Genomic DNA, 16,375 nt, shown 5'->3' with positions numbered 1-16,375 from the left:
GACTCGATTCCAGGACCCAGCAATCATGACCTGAGCCGAAGGCAGACGCTTAGCTGATTGAGCCACCCAGGCACTCCCATTTTATCTATTTTTAAGCATTTAATTCAGTGGCATTATGTACATTCATGTTGTTTTGCAACCATCACCGCCATCCATTTCCAGAACATTTTTATCTTCCCAAGCTGAAATTCAGTATCTGTTAAGTAGTAAGTCCCTATGGACAATACCTCTTTTAAGGAAGATGTTTGTTGGCTGATACGAACCTGTTGCTAGAGTGCATTGAAGAACTTGAAAACTCCGTTGATGGGATTAATTGTTTGGTGGGCCATCTGGAGGATTCCTGAGTCTAGGGAGTGGAATTACTGGAAGTGTTAGCATTACCAGGCCCTCGGAGTCAGAGGTTCATCAGGGTTCTTAACCTGTGGGTATAGGTACTGGGGAGCCTGAGTTGCAGCTTACTAGCCCCCTTACACTTTCAGAATCCTCCTTCTGGAAAGAGGAATCAAGTTAGATTCTTTTTCATGGATTCTCTGTCCCCTTTGTGATTTCAGGGGCCCCAAATCAATCATTGTTTTTATTAGGTTGAAACGTAGTTTTGAATAGGTGATATAGTTTTGTCCATCTACATGACATAATGTAATTCAAAATTGCGGGCAGCCCTGGTGGCTCAGCGGTTTAGCGCTGCCTTCAGCCTGGGGTGTAATCCTGGGGGCCCGGGATAGAGTCCCGCGTCGGGCTCTCTGTGTGGGGCTGCTACTCCCTCTGCCTGTGTCTCTGCCTCTCTCTCTCTCTCTCTCTCTCTCTCTCTCTCTGTCTCTCATGAATAAATAAATAAAATCTTAAAAAAAGAATTGCATATAGATGTAAGAAGAAATTCCTGAAAAGATAGTAATTAAATATGTCAGAAGTGATTCATTCTTTCTTTTTTTTTAAGATTTTATTTATTTATTCATGAGAGATACAGAGGCAGAGACACAGGCAGAGGGAGAAGCAGGCTCCATGTGGGGAGCCTGATGTGGTACTCGATCCTGGGTCTCCAGGATCAGGCCCTGGACTGAAGGCGGCACTAAACTGCTGAGCCACCCAGGCTGCCCGAAGTGATTGTTTCTTGAAGGTATATCTAAAGTGATTTTTACCTTCTTCTTGGTTCTTCTCTCATTATTGAAGTCTTTTACAGTGAACATGTGTTACTTACATTTCTAGAAAACGCTTCCCAATTCGGGGCCATGAATTCATTACCTGTAAACAAGCTAGGCTAAACCAGATGAGAAGTTTTCACATGGAGCTCTTGGAGCCTTTGAAAGTGGGCTGAGCAGCTAGGCCTCTTGCCTCTGGGCCCCTCTCTAATGCTATTACCGTCTGAAGAAAAGTTTCCACATATGAAAATGGCTAACCACTGCATAGATGGTGACTAACATTATTTTCAGCTTTGAAATTCTGAGAGTCTGTTGTTTCTGCTCTCTAAAGAGCTTAGAAAAATACATAGGCTGGGGTGACTTTCAGAATATTTAATAAAGGTCAGCACCATCAGTCAGAAAATGTGGGTCTAGAGGCCTGCAGGCTGGAGGTTATCTAGAGCCGCATCGTGTAAGATGGAGAGATTCAGGGACAGAGCTGGGGGGTGGGGGGGGTGAGGTGTTGGCCAGGTTGCTTAGGATGGTGGTTGTTTATCATCATCGGTTCAGCCACACCTCAGCTCTGGGTGTGCAGCATGCCAGCAACAACTGCACGTACTTAAGTGGATTAGTGCTATTCATCAAATGAAAGCAAAACAGGAAATAAAATTCTTTACTGAGTCCATTCCAAGATATTCCTTTTCCCCCTGTGTTCCCTGCCATTTCTACTCAGAATAAAAAACAAGGAACTGATGCCCCTGCAGGTCAACATCCCCAATCATGCTTTTCTCCCAGCCCCTGTTGTGTTTGTGTTCCAGGTTGTCATGTTGGCAATGTACAACTTGTCCCTGGAAGGAAGTGGACGGCAAGGTTACTTCCGATGGAAAGAAGATATCTGCGCTTTTATTGAGAAACATTGGACCTTTTTACTAGGGAATAGGTAATGTGATTTTTTAAAATATTAGACTTGCGTGAACAGGTAAAGAACAAGGTACATGAGATTTGAGACTGTCTGATGAAGCCGTTTAGGAATGAGTACTTGTGGCAATTACAAAGAATGTTTTAATTCCAGAAAATGTTATTTTTTAAATTAAATAACTTGTTTACTATGGAAAACCGAAGTGGAAGTATATACTATAAAAGTATAGGTTTCCAGGGGGACCTGGGTGGCTCAGTCGGTTAAGCGCCTGCCTTCGCTCAGGTCATGATCTCGAGGTCCTGGGAGTGAGCCCCGAATTGGGCTTCCTGCTCAGCTGGGAGTCTGCCTCTCCCTCTCCCTCTCTTCTGCTTGTGCTCTCTCATTCTCAAATAAATAAGATCTTTAAAAAAAAAAGATAGCTTTCTAGACTTTTCTCATCCTACTTTATTTTTTTTTTAATTATTTATTTATTCATGAGAGACACGGGGGGTGGGGGAGCAGAGACACAGGCAGAGGGAGAAGCAGGCTCCATGCAGGGAGCCTGACATAGGACTTGATCCCAGGTCTCCAGGATCACGCCCTGGGCCAAAGGCTGCGCTAAACCGCTGAGCCACCCAGGCTGCCCTTCTCATCCTACTTTAGAGGAAACTCTTGGTTTCTACTGAGCATGAAGAGATTTGAAGAGATTCTTAGAAAGTTAAAAAACAGAAAGTTGGATTGCCCGAGGCTGTTTAATAATTGGATGAGTAACCATGTAATGTAAGGATATAGGATCATTATGTCCTTTTGAAATCAGTGTCTTACAGAAGGTCAGAGGAAGAAACGCAATGGCAGTGACAGGCTGTATCTGTTTAAATTGCTCTTTATTAACAGACTCTTATCAGTATTTGTTTTTATTAACCAGAAGGTAGAACCTGTAGATACGTTTCAGTATCACAGCACTTAGCTAAGTCTAGGCGCATTAATACATATACACCTTGTTCATTCATTCCACTACATGATAGTGCATTGACTTACTGCTGAGCACGTCTCCTTGGTGGTGGCTTTGGCTCATCAGACCTATGTATTCCAGTGCACAGATATTGAGACCACATGTTTTAACTAAAGGTCCATGCAGCTCAGACAAGATTTTTATTGCTATTAGGGATCAGTGAGTTTGCAAGTGCATTGGCGAATTGTATGAGATGCTGATTATTAGTTTGCCGTCTGAAGTCCCATGTGAGGTTCATAAACCTTGCCTAATTGGGTCAGTGTAGATGTGCTACAGACTCTGATCACAATCAGAAGAGGAAGTTTGTACCTGCCCTACTCTGAAGGCATTGTAGCCTGTTTCCTTGGGCCCTGAGAGGTCACAGCTCTGCCAGCATCATTTGGAGCTCAGGGAGGGCAGACGAGAAGAGAGGCAGCTTTCTGAAGGCTCGCTGTGAGGAGAAAATAGAAGAGATTCAGTACATTTTTACAAAAGGGGTTATTTTTGTTCTTGAGTTATTTAGTGCTACTAAGAAAAGAAATGACAGTATAACTGGTTCTTTTCTTAAAGAAAGGAAATCTGTTGTCTTAGTTTAATGATTTAGCACTATTTATGGAGCTTAATATACCCCATTTATAAGGCACAAGAAAGGGAAAAAAACGATAAAATTAGATCTTGGAATGTTTTCATGATCTCTCAGTGCCATTCTGCTTAGTAGATTGTCTTCTGGAAGAAATTGGATTTAAATTGCCTGTTTTTAAGGATTTTGTCATATTTTAATATAAGTTCAGTTGTTTCATTTGTTCATTTGTAGAGCACGTCTAAGAAGAATCAGCCAAGGCGTTTTTCTTTTTTTTTAATACTTTACTGAAAGGCATTAATTACTTTCCAGTTCCTATGTAGTTTAACCATTAAACTAGTGGATTTTGGCTGTGTTAGTGTATCACTTGAATTACCATTTACTTATTTAAATCAAGTCACTTTTTTTCCTAATAAATACATTCATTTTAAAAAGGAACTTTATACTACCATAAGTGGAAAACCCATATCATTTGCCATACATAGAATGACACTATAAAAATAGATGTGCTAAAAATAAAACAGTGCTATTAAATTATAGCTGGATCCCAAGGCCTGTAAAGGCAATCGAGGCCCTCTGTCTTGACCTAAAAGGGCAGCAGTGTGTGTTAGGGAGAATTTAAAGCAACAAACTTACTCCTTGATCTAACGGAGGAAAAAAAGATTATTAAAAATTACTCTGTGAGGGGCACCTAGATGGCTCAGTTGGTTATGCTTCTGACTCTTGGTTTCAGCTCAGATCATGATCTCAGGGTTGTAAGAACCAGCCCTGCCTGCTCCATCCTGGGAGTGGATTCTCTCTGTGCTCCTCCCCTGCCTGCTTGAGCCCGTGTGCTTGTGCCTGCACGCTCACACGTGCACACTTTCTCAAAAAAAATTCCCTGTAATTCCTTGTCAGTTTCCTGCCTCGGTACTGTCCTTCACTTTGGGAACTGCTGTGAACATCAGTGACTGGAAAAGTCACCTGCAGCCCCTCACCAGAGGCAGTCACCATGTGCTCATGGTTCTCTGTGAGCATACACAGAATGACTATGCTCCAGGGAAGCAGCCCACAGAGGACATGCACAGTTAGACTTTTTTCATAGCTACTGAAGATTTTAATTCTGCTATCCACAGAACATTCTTTAAATTCTTAAGGATAAGCATTTCTCATTTGCCATAGGATCTAAGAGTATAGTATATACTGAGTAATGAAGTACAAGATTTGAATACATTTTCTTTCAGATGTTTAGGCTCTATCAGGCTTTTCTTTTATGCCTTTCAGAAGTTTAAATACGTAAAGATTTATTTTACTATGTACCTATTGTGGAAACAAATTTAAACATATACAAGAGCTTTAATTAATTGGTGCAGTTTAATTGCCTTTGTTTTTTTGTTTTTATTTATTTATTTATTTATTTTTTGTTTAATTGCCTTTGTATGTGTGATCATTTAAGCTGCTTTTATAATCCTGGCCTTGAATTTTTCCACCAGGTATAACTTTTTTTTTTTTTTTAATTCCAGTGTAGTTAACATACATTGTTCTATTAATTTCTGGTATATAGCGTATAGGAGGTATATCTTTGATTAGTGAAGAATACTTTGAATATTTTTCTCTATTACCAATTATTATTGGTATTATTATCAATCTCTATTGATTCTTAAGATGCACACATTTTAAATTTTTGCATCTTTGGCAGCTGGATACAATTTTACAAGAGGTAGTGTGTCATAATTGATGGCTAGTTTTTTTGTTGTACATAAAATGATATATCTTAAAGTCAGTGGGTCTTACAGTTGATGAAATATGATAAAACACATTCATAGTATTTAGAAAATTTTAAATGATACGACAAGGATTTCAGGAGGATGGCAGAGTCAGAAGCACCAGAAGTCTTTCCCCACCTAAACTGTAGTTGCAATGGTAGAATCTGTCTCATGTAACTATCTTGGATCTCCAGAGCTATATTGGAGGTTTGCAACTGCCAGGGTGATGCTTGGAAGGTAAATTGCAGTTGATTTTGGTGGATTTCATCTCTTAGCACAGTGACATTTCCCCATTCTGCACCTCTCAGCCAGCAGCGGTGCACTTGTTCCCCAGATAACTCATACATAGCTTGTGGGATCAGGGTAGACAGAGGGACCCTGTCCTTCAAATATTAGGAATCTGCTCTGATCACTGATTGCTGCTTCTGATCACAAAATGTAGATAAAGAGGTGGGTTGCACCTCCCCTGAATTGTTGCAAACCTTTCTCCCTCTGGCTGAAATGACCTTGAGGGGACATGAAGGGCTGACACTCTCCTCCCAGCCTTCATTTTTCTCTTTGTCCCGTTTTTGGAGTCAGACATTGAAAACTGAGACAATCAAAAGTAACCACACATACAGAGGGAATTAGAAAGTCACCATGCATGCCCATGGGAAGGCACAGGCTTAGAGATGACCTGAGAAGAACTTAAATTTTTACCTCGGGCTGATCTTTGATACAGAGACACCCTACAACAATCAAAAACAAAAACCTTTAAACCACAGAGAAGGAAAAGAATCTGATCTCCAGAGTTACTGCACTATTAAATTCAAATATCCAGTTTTCAACAAAAAATTATAAGGAATACAAAAACAGGAAAGTATGGCCCAATCAAAGGAAAAAATAGTAAACAGAAACCGTCCCTGAAAGCCACCTGCTGGTGGATCTGTCAGACAAAGACTTTTAAACAACTGTTAAAGATACCCAGAGAAGTGGTGTGGAAAAAGTCAAGAAAATGATGTATAAACAAAATGGAAATATCAACAGAGAGATTGAAAACCTAAAAAGAAACCAGAAAGAAATTCTGAAGCTGAAAAGTACAGTAGCTGAAATGAAAATCTCCCGGGAGGGATTCAGAAGCAGGTTTGAATGGGCAGAAGAAAGAGTAAGCGAATCTGAGGGAAGGACAGCAGGAGTTACTAGTGGTCTGAGTCACAGAAAGAAAGTTGGAAGAAAAGCTAGCAGAGCCTGAGTGACCAGGACGGGGACAGGAGGAGGGGGCACAAGCAGCTGGACTACCATACCCACTGTTTGAGGAAGCAAGTGGAACATGCCTCCCCTCCTGACCCTGCCCCCCCCCCAAAAAACCCTTTGGGGAAGAGGGGGCTTGGAAAGGTTAGAAAAAGGTACAAGGACTCCTGGGTGATTCAGTGGTTGAGCATTGCCTTTGGCTCAGGGTGTGATCCCGGGGTCCTGAGATCGAGTTCCACATTGGGCTCCCCACAGGAAGCCCACTTCTCCCTCTGCCTATGTCTCTGCCTCTCTCTGTGTGTCTCAGATGAATATATAAATTCAGTCCTAAAAAAATAATAATAATAAAGGTACAAATGTGAGACAGGTGCTCTGGGACCAAAACACTGGGGCAGAAGCTAAGGTGTCAAAGAGTGGTCCTGCCTATTAATGTTTATATTTGTGGTTTTTCTTTGTTTTCTAGCACTTCTTTGTCTCTAAGAATGCTTTTTTCTTTTTGCCTCCCTAGCAATATTTTCCAACAGTTAAGTCTGGTTGTCTTAGGAAAGACTGGTTCAGGATTTCTGGTAATTATGTTTTCAAGGTGGAAATAGAAAAGTTGCCTTTAAAAGATTTTTTTTTTCTTTAAAAGAATTTTCAACAGGAATCTGGATAGTTGACATTTTATGTATCATTTAAAATTTTTGTTACATATTTCTTCTTTTTTTTTTTTTTTTGTTATATATTTCTTCTTTTTTTGCCCCCCCCCCCCCCCCAAGCTGGTTATTCCCCCAAAGTTCAACTCTATTTGTGGAACATAACATAGTTTTATTCCACTCTCCTACGTATGGGCATATAGGAGCAGACAGAGGTACATCCAACTTCTGAGGTAAATGAACTGTTTACAAGGGCTAAGGATTCTCTTCCTTGCTTTCTTGAGAGCTTAAAAGCAACTCAAGTTCATTTTAGTTAGCCCGTGGAACTCCATAATCATGATGATTGTGATAAGTGTTTTATGAGCTTTGTTTGAATTATTTCATTTTAATCCCCATGGCAACCTTATGAAGTAAGTTCTGTTATCCTGATTTGAAAGAAGAAACTGAGGCATCTAGAAGGTGGTAGAGCAAGGACTTGAAGCTGGACAAGCTCCAGACCCTCTCTCTTTTTTTTTTTTTAAGATTTTATTTATGTATTTTGAAAGTGTATGAGTGCAGGCATGAGTGAAGGGACCGAGTGGGGGACAGAGGGGGAGGGAGAGAATCTCAGTCAGACTTCCTGCTCAGTGCAGAGTCCCACGCAGGGCTGGTCTCATGACTCCAAGATCATGACCCAAACTGAAACCAAGAATCAGAGGCTGAATGGACTGAGCCACGCAGGCACCCCTAGAACCTTTCTCTTGACTCTTAGGCCTTGTTTCTTCAAAAAATTTGAGGTTCTGTAGCATATCATAGGCTTTGATTCCTAGAGTATATGGAGAATGTTATATTCTCCATATATGTTATACATAACGATAGAATGGAAAGGCCAATAATTTTTAAATTTTTGGACTTTTCCAGGAAAAAGACTTCGACCTGGTGGAGCACAGTAGCGGGTTGCCTCAGTGTGGGAAGTCCGATGTTCTTCCGTTCAGGTGCTCAGGAATTTGGAGAACCAGGGTGGTGGAAGCTTGTTCACAACAAGCCTCCAACAATGAAGCCTGAAGGAGAGAAGCTGTCTGCCTCGACTCTGAAAGTAAAAGGTACTCTTGTGAGAGTGGTACAGGATGTGCTGGCCAGGCTGAAGTCAAGCAAGTGTGAGCTTATGAGACATCCTGCTTGTACTAGGCAAGCCCATCTGCCTCTCTGGAGCTACTCTATTTGGCCATTTCATTATGGCGTGTTTTGTGTATGCTATAAATAAATATTCTTAAAAAAAATTATCATTTCCTAATCAAGTGGCTAGTTGTATATGTGCTCCTGAGGTGAGCATTCAAGTTACAAGTTCTGTAAATTTCCTTTGGTATCAAAAAAATTCTCTATTTCCAACCTTATTTTGTTTTACAATTTTTAATATGGAAATATTTGGTTTTTAATTTTTTTTTAAGATTTTATTTTTTTATTCATGAGAGATGCAGAGAGAGGGGCAGAGACATAGGCAGAGGGAGAAGCAGGCTCCCTGCAGGGAACCTGATGTGGAACTTGATCCCAGGACTCTGGGATCACGACCTGAGCCGGAGGCAGATGCTTAACCACTGAGCCACACAGGTGCTCTATGGAAATGTTAAACATATACCAATATGAATAGAAAAATGTAATGAATCCCTATGTACCTTTTCCCTCACTTTGGCAGTTAACTGCTACCAGTCTCATTTCATTTAGACTCTTGGGTACCTTCCCTCAACCCTCCACCCATTGGATTATTTAGAAGCAGATCCCAGGCATCAACATTTAATTCTTAAACATCTCAATCTGTTATCTTTAGAAGATAAGGAGTCTTGTAGCCTATGCATGATGCCACTCTCACACTTAAAAAAAAAATTAACTCCTTACAATCACACATTGATCTGATTTTTTTTTTTTAAGTCTAAAGAGCAGGATGCCTAGGTGGCTCAGTCTGTTGATCATCTGCCTTGGGCTCAAGTCATGATCCCAGGATCCAGGGATGGAGCCTGGAGCTGTGGGTCTGGCTCCCTCTTGCTCTGCCCCTCCCCCTGCTTGTGTGTGCACATGCTCCATTTCTCCTTCTCTCTCAAATAAATGAAAAATAAAATCTTAAAAAAAAAAGGTTTTAGTGAGCTTTAAATTTTTAAAAATATAATTGAGAAAAAATCAAATAGAATTGAAAAGTAGAAAGCCTGACAATGTCCCCCTCCCCCAGAGTAACCACTGCTGTCTCTTGTGAATGCTGTTAAAAATTATCTCTGCATATTTAAGCTTTTTATTTTTATTTTTATTTTTTTTGAAAAAATAAACTCATACTGTCTCTGTTGCCTCTTCCCCTCACTTGGATACCCTGGACATCTTTCCAAAGCAGTACATGTAAATCTACCTCCTTTTATTTTTATTTTTATTTTTTTTTGTTTTCTCATTGTGTTCCTTTGGGTGGTCTTAATATGGTAATATATAATAGGCCATTCCCCTGTTGATGGATGTTTTGGTTACTTCTTCCTCTTTACTGTTGTTATTTTAAATAATACTACAATTGTACACATTTGTGTGTAAATTATTTGTGATAAATTCCTGGAAATGGTTGCTGTATCAAAGGATGTGTTTATTCAGAATTTTAATTGGTATTGCCAAATTATCCTGCAAAAAGTTGTGATAAGACTTCTGCCTTACTAGAAATGCATGAAAGTACCCATTTACCCATATTCTTGCCTAACATTACCAATCTTTTTTTTTGTTTTTTTAAGATTTTATTTATTTATTCACGAGAGACACAGAGAGAGAGGCAGAGACATAGGCAGAGGGAGGAGAAGCAGACTCCATGCAGGGAGCCGGATGTGGGACTTAATCCCGGAACTCCAGGATCACGCCCTGAGCCAAAGGCAGATGCTCAACTGCTGAGCCACCCAGGCATCCCACCAATCTTTTAATATTAACCAGTTTTGATAGGCACAAGATAATATTTATCATTTAAATTTGCATTATCACTTTTTTCTTAAGAAAGCTCTAAGACTTAGTTTAGGTCCATTCATTGACATTTCTCTATTTTGAACATAGTAAGTTCATAATAATAAATTAGCAAAAGAAACTGAAGTTGAAATATTTATTCTTTAAAATTTAGATATTTATTTTTTCCTGGCAGCCTCAAAGCCAACTTTAGATCCCATCATTACTGTTGAGGGCCTTCGAAAACGGGCAAGTCGAAATCCGGTGGAATCTGCCATGGAATTAAAAGAGAAAAGGTCTCGTACTCAGGAAGCAAAGGACATTAGGAGAGCCCAGAAGGAGGCAGCTGGCTTTCTTGACAGGAGTACTTCTTCAACTCCTGTAAAGTTTATAAGCCGTGGCCGCAGGCCAGATGTGATTCTAGAAAAAGGAGAAGTGATTGACTTCTCATCCTTGAGCTCCTCAGACCGCACCCCACTGACCAGCCCATCTCCGTCTCCATCTCTGGATTTCTCTGCCCCTGGGACCCCTGCCTCTCACTCGGCCACACCCAGCTTGCTTTCAGAAGCGGATCTGATTCCAGATGTGATGCCACCACAAGCCTTGTTTCATGGTAAGACTTGTTCTTGCGTCCTTTGCTTTACATGTGGGCCATGATATCATGCATGCGTTTTCATCTTGTGGGCAGTGTGCCCTGCATTCCTTCCTTCCTTAATCTTGATCATACTGTCTTGCCCTCTGTACAGATGATGATGAGATGGAAGGCGACGGGGTCATAGACCCAGGGATGGAGTACGTTCCACCCCCTGCCGGGGCAGCAGCTTCTGGGGCAGTAGTTGGGGGCAGGAAGAAGGTCAGAGCACCAGAACAGATAAAGCAGGAGGTTGAGAGTGAGGAGGAAAAGCCAGACAGGATGGACATTGACAGTGAAGACACAGATTCCAACACATCTTTGCAAACCAGGGCTCGAGAGAAGAGGAAGCCTCAGCTGGAAAAGGAGAGGAAAGCTAAAGGGCCCAAGTTCACCCCGGTGAGCATCTATGAGGAGAAATTGCTCCTGAAGCGGCTGGAAGCTTGTCCCAGTGCTGTGGCCATGACACCAGAAGCTCGCAGACTGAAGCGGAAATTGATTGTCAGACAAGCAAAAAGAGATAGAGGATTACCACTTTTTGACTTGGATCAGGTTGTTAATGCTGCTCTTCTGTTAGTTGATGGGATTTATGGAGCCAAAGAAGGAGGAGTTTCTAGGCTTCCAGCTGGACAAGCCACATACAGAACGACCTGTCAGGACTTCAGAATCCTTGACCGATACCAGGTAAGACTCTTGGGGGCACAGTGGAGGTGGGACAGGCAGCACCATGAAGTGTGCACAGCTCTGCTGGGACTTAAAATCCTGAGTGATTCTGAGAGGGAGGGAAAACAGCAAGGGAGAAAGATACAAAAATTACTGGGCTTTATTTTTTGAAACTGAATTATTCATTATGAAAACCCCTTAATACATCTGGGTTTGTTTGTTTCCTTTTGGGTGTTCAAGACAGAGCCTTGACATTTTCTTTGCCTCCTCTAGTTTCTGGCGGGGACTGAGTTTACACATGGTTTGTGTCATAGCTCTGAGTGACCTTTTTTTTGAGGACATATGATACACCATTCCATATACTGAGCAAGATCGGAGGACACATAAACATCTACATAGGTAGGAGACAACACATAGAGGTAGATAAGTGCATGTCAGCGCTGCTTGAGAATATCCAGAGGAATATTCTGAGAATGATTAATTCCACTCAGAACTTCAAGAATATACCTTTCCACAGCACAAACAAGAGGCCTTATTTTCCTGAATTTTTGCTAGCACTTGTTCATAAGCAGCCTTTAACTACTTCGGTTAATCTCATGGCTGTGAAGTGAAATCTTATTTTTTATTTACATGTCTTTATTTACAAATGAGTTTAAAAAAAAAAAAAAACAAATGAGTTTAAACATTTTTCATGTTTCCAAGTTGTTTCTGTGTCAGTGAATTGCCTATTTGGATTATTTGCACATTTTTCTGTCTCCTTTGGAAACTAGTGGGCTGTTATTGCCAGTGTTCTGATCTTATTCTGTGATGTACCATGTGTGGAGCTCTTTCTTCTATTGTGTTGGGCATGTGGTGTGTGGGCCTTTTCAATTTGAAACTCTTCTGGAGTTTTCATTTCCTGTCTTCTATTTTCTCTCTCCTGTCTTTTTAGAGCACACCTATTATTTAGATATTTGACCCTCTGGACCAGGGGTCAGCAGGCTTTCTGTAAGGGGGCAGACAGTAGATGGTTCTGGCTTTGCAGGCCATTATACTCTGAGTTGTAACTACTCAGCTCTGCTGTTGTGTGAAAGCCAGATAAAATGGATGGGCGTGGCTGCGTCTCAGTGACACATTATTTTCTACAACAGGCTGGATCTGGCCTATGAGGTATAGTTTGCTGACAACCCCTACTCTAGATGGATCCCTTAATTTTCTTTTTTTCTCCTGTTTTGCATCTTTCCTTTCCTGGGAAGTACTTAGCTACCTGCCTGCCTGCATGCTAGGGGTGGGTATGGAGGGCCAGGAGCCTACCATTCAGCTGGCAGACTTCCCTGAGCCTCCCGGTTTTCACTCCCACCCTTGGCTGTGTCCAGAAGAGATTCTGGACACTGGGGCATCGGGCAGTCTAGTCTTCTGCCCATGGAGGAAAAGGTCGTTTTTGGATGTGGGCAGTGAGCGTGTAATCGGAGGCTTTAACCTCTTTTTTTTTTTTTTTTTTTTTTTTTATTTATGATAGGCACACAGTGAGAGAGAGAGAGGCAGAGACACAGGCAGAGGGAGAAGCAGGCTCCATGCACCGGGAGCCCGATGTGGGATTCGATCCCGGGTCTCCAGGATCGCGCCCTGGGCCAAAGGCAGGCGCCAAACCGCTGCGCCACCCAGGGATCCCTAACCTCTTAAGTAAAGAGACTCTCACCCACAGTCCCTTCACCCACTCTCAGTGTTAGCAGGACCCACTGCCTTGCTGCCTTTCCTGAGGCCCTTCATGTAAATCATGCTGTTCCTGGTCTGTCTTCATTGCTGCCTTAGGCTCTGGTTCTCTGGTTTCAGCTGTTTGCCACTTACTCATAGTCTTTTGTTGCAGTCATCTGTTCATTTTTTCTTTGTTCCTGTGGGTTTGTCTTTTTAATGCCTATAGTTAATTTTATAAATTGTGAAATGTGTCCAATGACAATAGAAGAATACATAGAACATATCTGTATGATTTATAGATTAATAAAATAAGTGCTTCTATGTCTATCTCTTGGGTTAAACAGAACATTACAAGCACGTTGGAGGTTCTGTGTACTGCCTACTCCCTCCTCAGAGGAGCCACTCTGAGTTTTTTATGTCACTAAGTAGGAGGCACTGATCTAGCTGTGTAAGGACTTTGCCACTATTAGAGGAAGGCTTTCAGGAGAGGGTAAGCTGAGCAGTGCCTCCAGGTCATTGTTGTAGAGGGAATTGTGCCCTCCCAAAGGACATATTGACATTTCAGCCCTTGGTACCTGTGAGTGTGACCTTGTTTGGAAATCAGCCCTGGGACACCTGGGTGGCTCAGTGGCTGAGTGTCTGCCTTCAGCTCAGAGCATGATCCTGGAGACCCAGGATCCAGTCCCACATCAGGCTCCCTGCATGGAGCCTGCTTCTTCCTCTGCCTGTGTCTCTGCCTCTCTCTGTGTCTCTCATGAATAAATAATACCTTTAAAAAAACAAACAAACAAAAAAAGGAAAATGGGCCTTTGCAGATACGATTAGCTAAGGTTTTTTTTTTTTCGTTTAAAAGATTTTCTTTATTTGTGAGAGACACACAGAGAGAGGCACAATTAGCTAAGTTGAGGTCACATTGGAACAGGGTGGACCCTTCATCTAATCTGACTGGTGTCCTTATAAGAAGAGGAGAAAAAAAAAAGAGAAAAAAAAAAAAAAAAAAAAAAAAAAAAAAAAAAAAAAGAAGAGGAGAGACACAGAGACAGACCCAGGGAGGCCACCATGTGATGGTTGAGGCAGAGCAATGAAGCTACAAGCTAAGGGACATTGAGGATTGGTGGCATCACCAGGAGGTAAGAAAAAGCTTGGAACAGATCTCCCTTAGAAATTCAGAGAGAGCACCGCCCTGCTGACACCTTGATTTCTGACTTCTGGCCTCTGGAACTATGGAAGAAGTTTGTTGTTTAAGCTACTGGTTTGTGGGCCATTGACCTAGCAGCCTGGGGAAACTCATAGTCATACTCTGGCTCCAGCTTCCCTGACCCCTTTCCAGAGAAGTCAGTATCCCAGGTCATTAGGCAGTCCCAGGAAACTTGAGGCATCTCACAGTCTGACCATCAGGCAGGGCTGCTCTGTGTACCACACAATGTGGCAGAAATCTGGGCAGGGGCAGCAGGGCCCTCTCTTTCTTGCCTCTGGACTGATGTGCTTCCTTCCAGCTTGTAGGAAGCCAACGTGATTATTTGTGGGGCCCTCTCCTGATCCAGGGAGTGGGCATGGGGGGAATAGAGGAGTATTAGAGTACATGGTGAAACCCAGCTGAGTACTGATGATATTCTGAGCTACAAGTCCCTGGGTTTAATAGAGGATCCAGTATACCTTACGATCCAGCAGTCATACTACTGGGTATTTACCCAGAAAGTACAGATACGCAAACTCAAAGGGCTACGTGTATCCTGATGTTTATTGCAGTATTACTTACAATACCCAAACTATGGAAGCAGCCCAAGTGTCCATTGATAGATGAGTGGGTAAAGAAGATGGGTTTTACAGGTATACATAGGTGTATATAGATACACACACACACAGAGTAGAATATTACTCAGCCATAAGAATGCCATCTTGCCATTTGCAACAACATAGAGAGTTATAATGCTAAGCAAAATAGGTCAGAGAAAGACAAATACCATATGATTTCACTCATGTGGAATTTAAGAAAAATGAAGGAGCAAAAAAGGTAAATCAAGAAACAGACTTTTTTTTTAATGATTTTATTTATTGATGAGAGACACAGAGAGAGGCAGAGACATAGGTAGAGGAAGAAGCAGGCTCCCTGTGGGGAGCCTGATGCCAGACTTGATCCCAGGAGCCTGGGATCATGACCTAAGCTGAAGACAGATGCTCAACGACTGAGCCACCCAGGTGCCCAAGAAACAGATTCTTAATTACAGAGAACAAACTACTGCTTGCCAGAGGGGAGGGGGAAATAGAGGATGGGGAGCGAGGAAGGCATTTACAGTGAAAAAAAATAAAATGACAAAACTAAATAAAAGGTGGTGCGCTGCAGCAGGGACTTAAGATGATGGCCTCATTGTGCATGCCCCTCAAGTGACACTTGTCACTCAGTAGTGTTGGTTACACCTTCTCTAGAGAAGGGACCTCCAGACGTCTCTGGGGAGGCAGCCACCTGGCAGTAGGGGGTTGAGGATTATTTGAGGATGGAACTGCTGTGCACACAGCTTTTACCTGCTCCATATTCTACCTCCCCATTTATCCCTAGCTCCAGAGGAGTCTGACGCTGCTACAGAGTTTTAGGAGTGTGCTGCAGTACAGATTGGTCTGGTTCTCACCTTACCCAAAGCCAACTTGGAATTTTGGCTTTAAAGTAGTATTTGTCCATCTGCTTCCCAGATGTTTCTTCCCATGATCTTTCTATTTTTGTATGCTACTCTTTTTTTTTTTTTAAGTCTGATTCTGTAGTTTTAGTGGGTTTTTGGGAGGGAATAAAATTATGTGATTAATCCCCCATCCTGACCTGTGATTTTCATATCATTTTAATGTGGTGACACATGAGAACAGCTATAAATGCATTTGCTCAACCCATACCCTTTCTTGTTTTCAGATAAATACAGTCATAGCTGTAAATGTACCTATAATACTGATTTAGCTATGACTTACGACTTTAGATATACAGAACTTTTAAACTATCTTTTAGTAATTGATTTAATTTCTAATTAAATTATGTTGTGGTCAGAGAAAATAGTATATATGATGTTGATTCTTTGCTATAAAGAAAGTTACGTGCTCTGTTTTTATTCTTATAGGCCGTAACTCAGGACATATTTTTCTCTATTGATTTTTTAATAGTATCATGTAGTCTTCCCTCCAGATAGGATATTTTTGCATGCTTTTATCTGTTTTTTTTTTCTTTTGTATTTACTTAAATAGCAGTAAACCTCACTTACTTGTTTATTACTCTTATGTGAGTACGACGATCATGAG

General features: G+C 41.5%; 1 protein-coding gene across 1 annotated transcript in view; it reads left to right on the top strand.

Moving 5' to 3' along the window:
• KAT14 (lysine acetyltransferase 14) overlaps positions 1-16,375 on the top strand; it is a 34,993-nt gene that overhangs the window by 5,226 nt on the left and 13,392 nt on the right. The window contains exons 3-6 of the mRNA XM_038571520.1: positions 1,934-2,055; positions 8,095-8,276; positions 10,325-10,741; positions 10,875-11,443. Of these exons, the coding sequence (XP_038427448.1) occupies positions 1,934-2,055; positions 8,095-8,276; positions 10,325-10,741; positions 10,875-11,443 (1,290 nt within the window). The remainder of the gene's footprint in view (positions 1-1,933; positions 2,056-8,094; positions 8,277-10,324; positions 10,742-10,874; positions 11,444-16,375) is intronic.

This window comes from Canis lupus, chromosome 24 (genome assembly GCF_011100685.1).
Source record: "Canis lupus familiaris isolate Mischka breed German Shepherd chromosome 24, alternate assembly UU_Cfam_GSD_1.0, whole genome shotgun sequence".
Taxonomy (NCBI): domain Eukaryota; kingdom Metazoa; phylum Chordata; class Mammalia; order Carnivora; family Canidae; genus Canis; species Canis lupus.
This window is presented reverse-complemented; position numbering and strand designations above follow the sequence as displayed.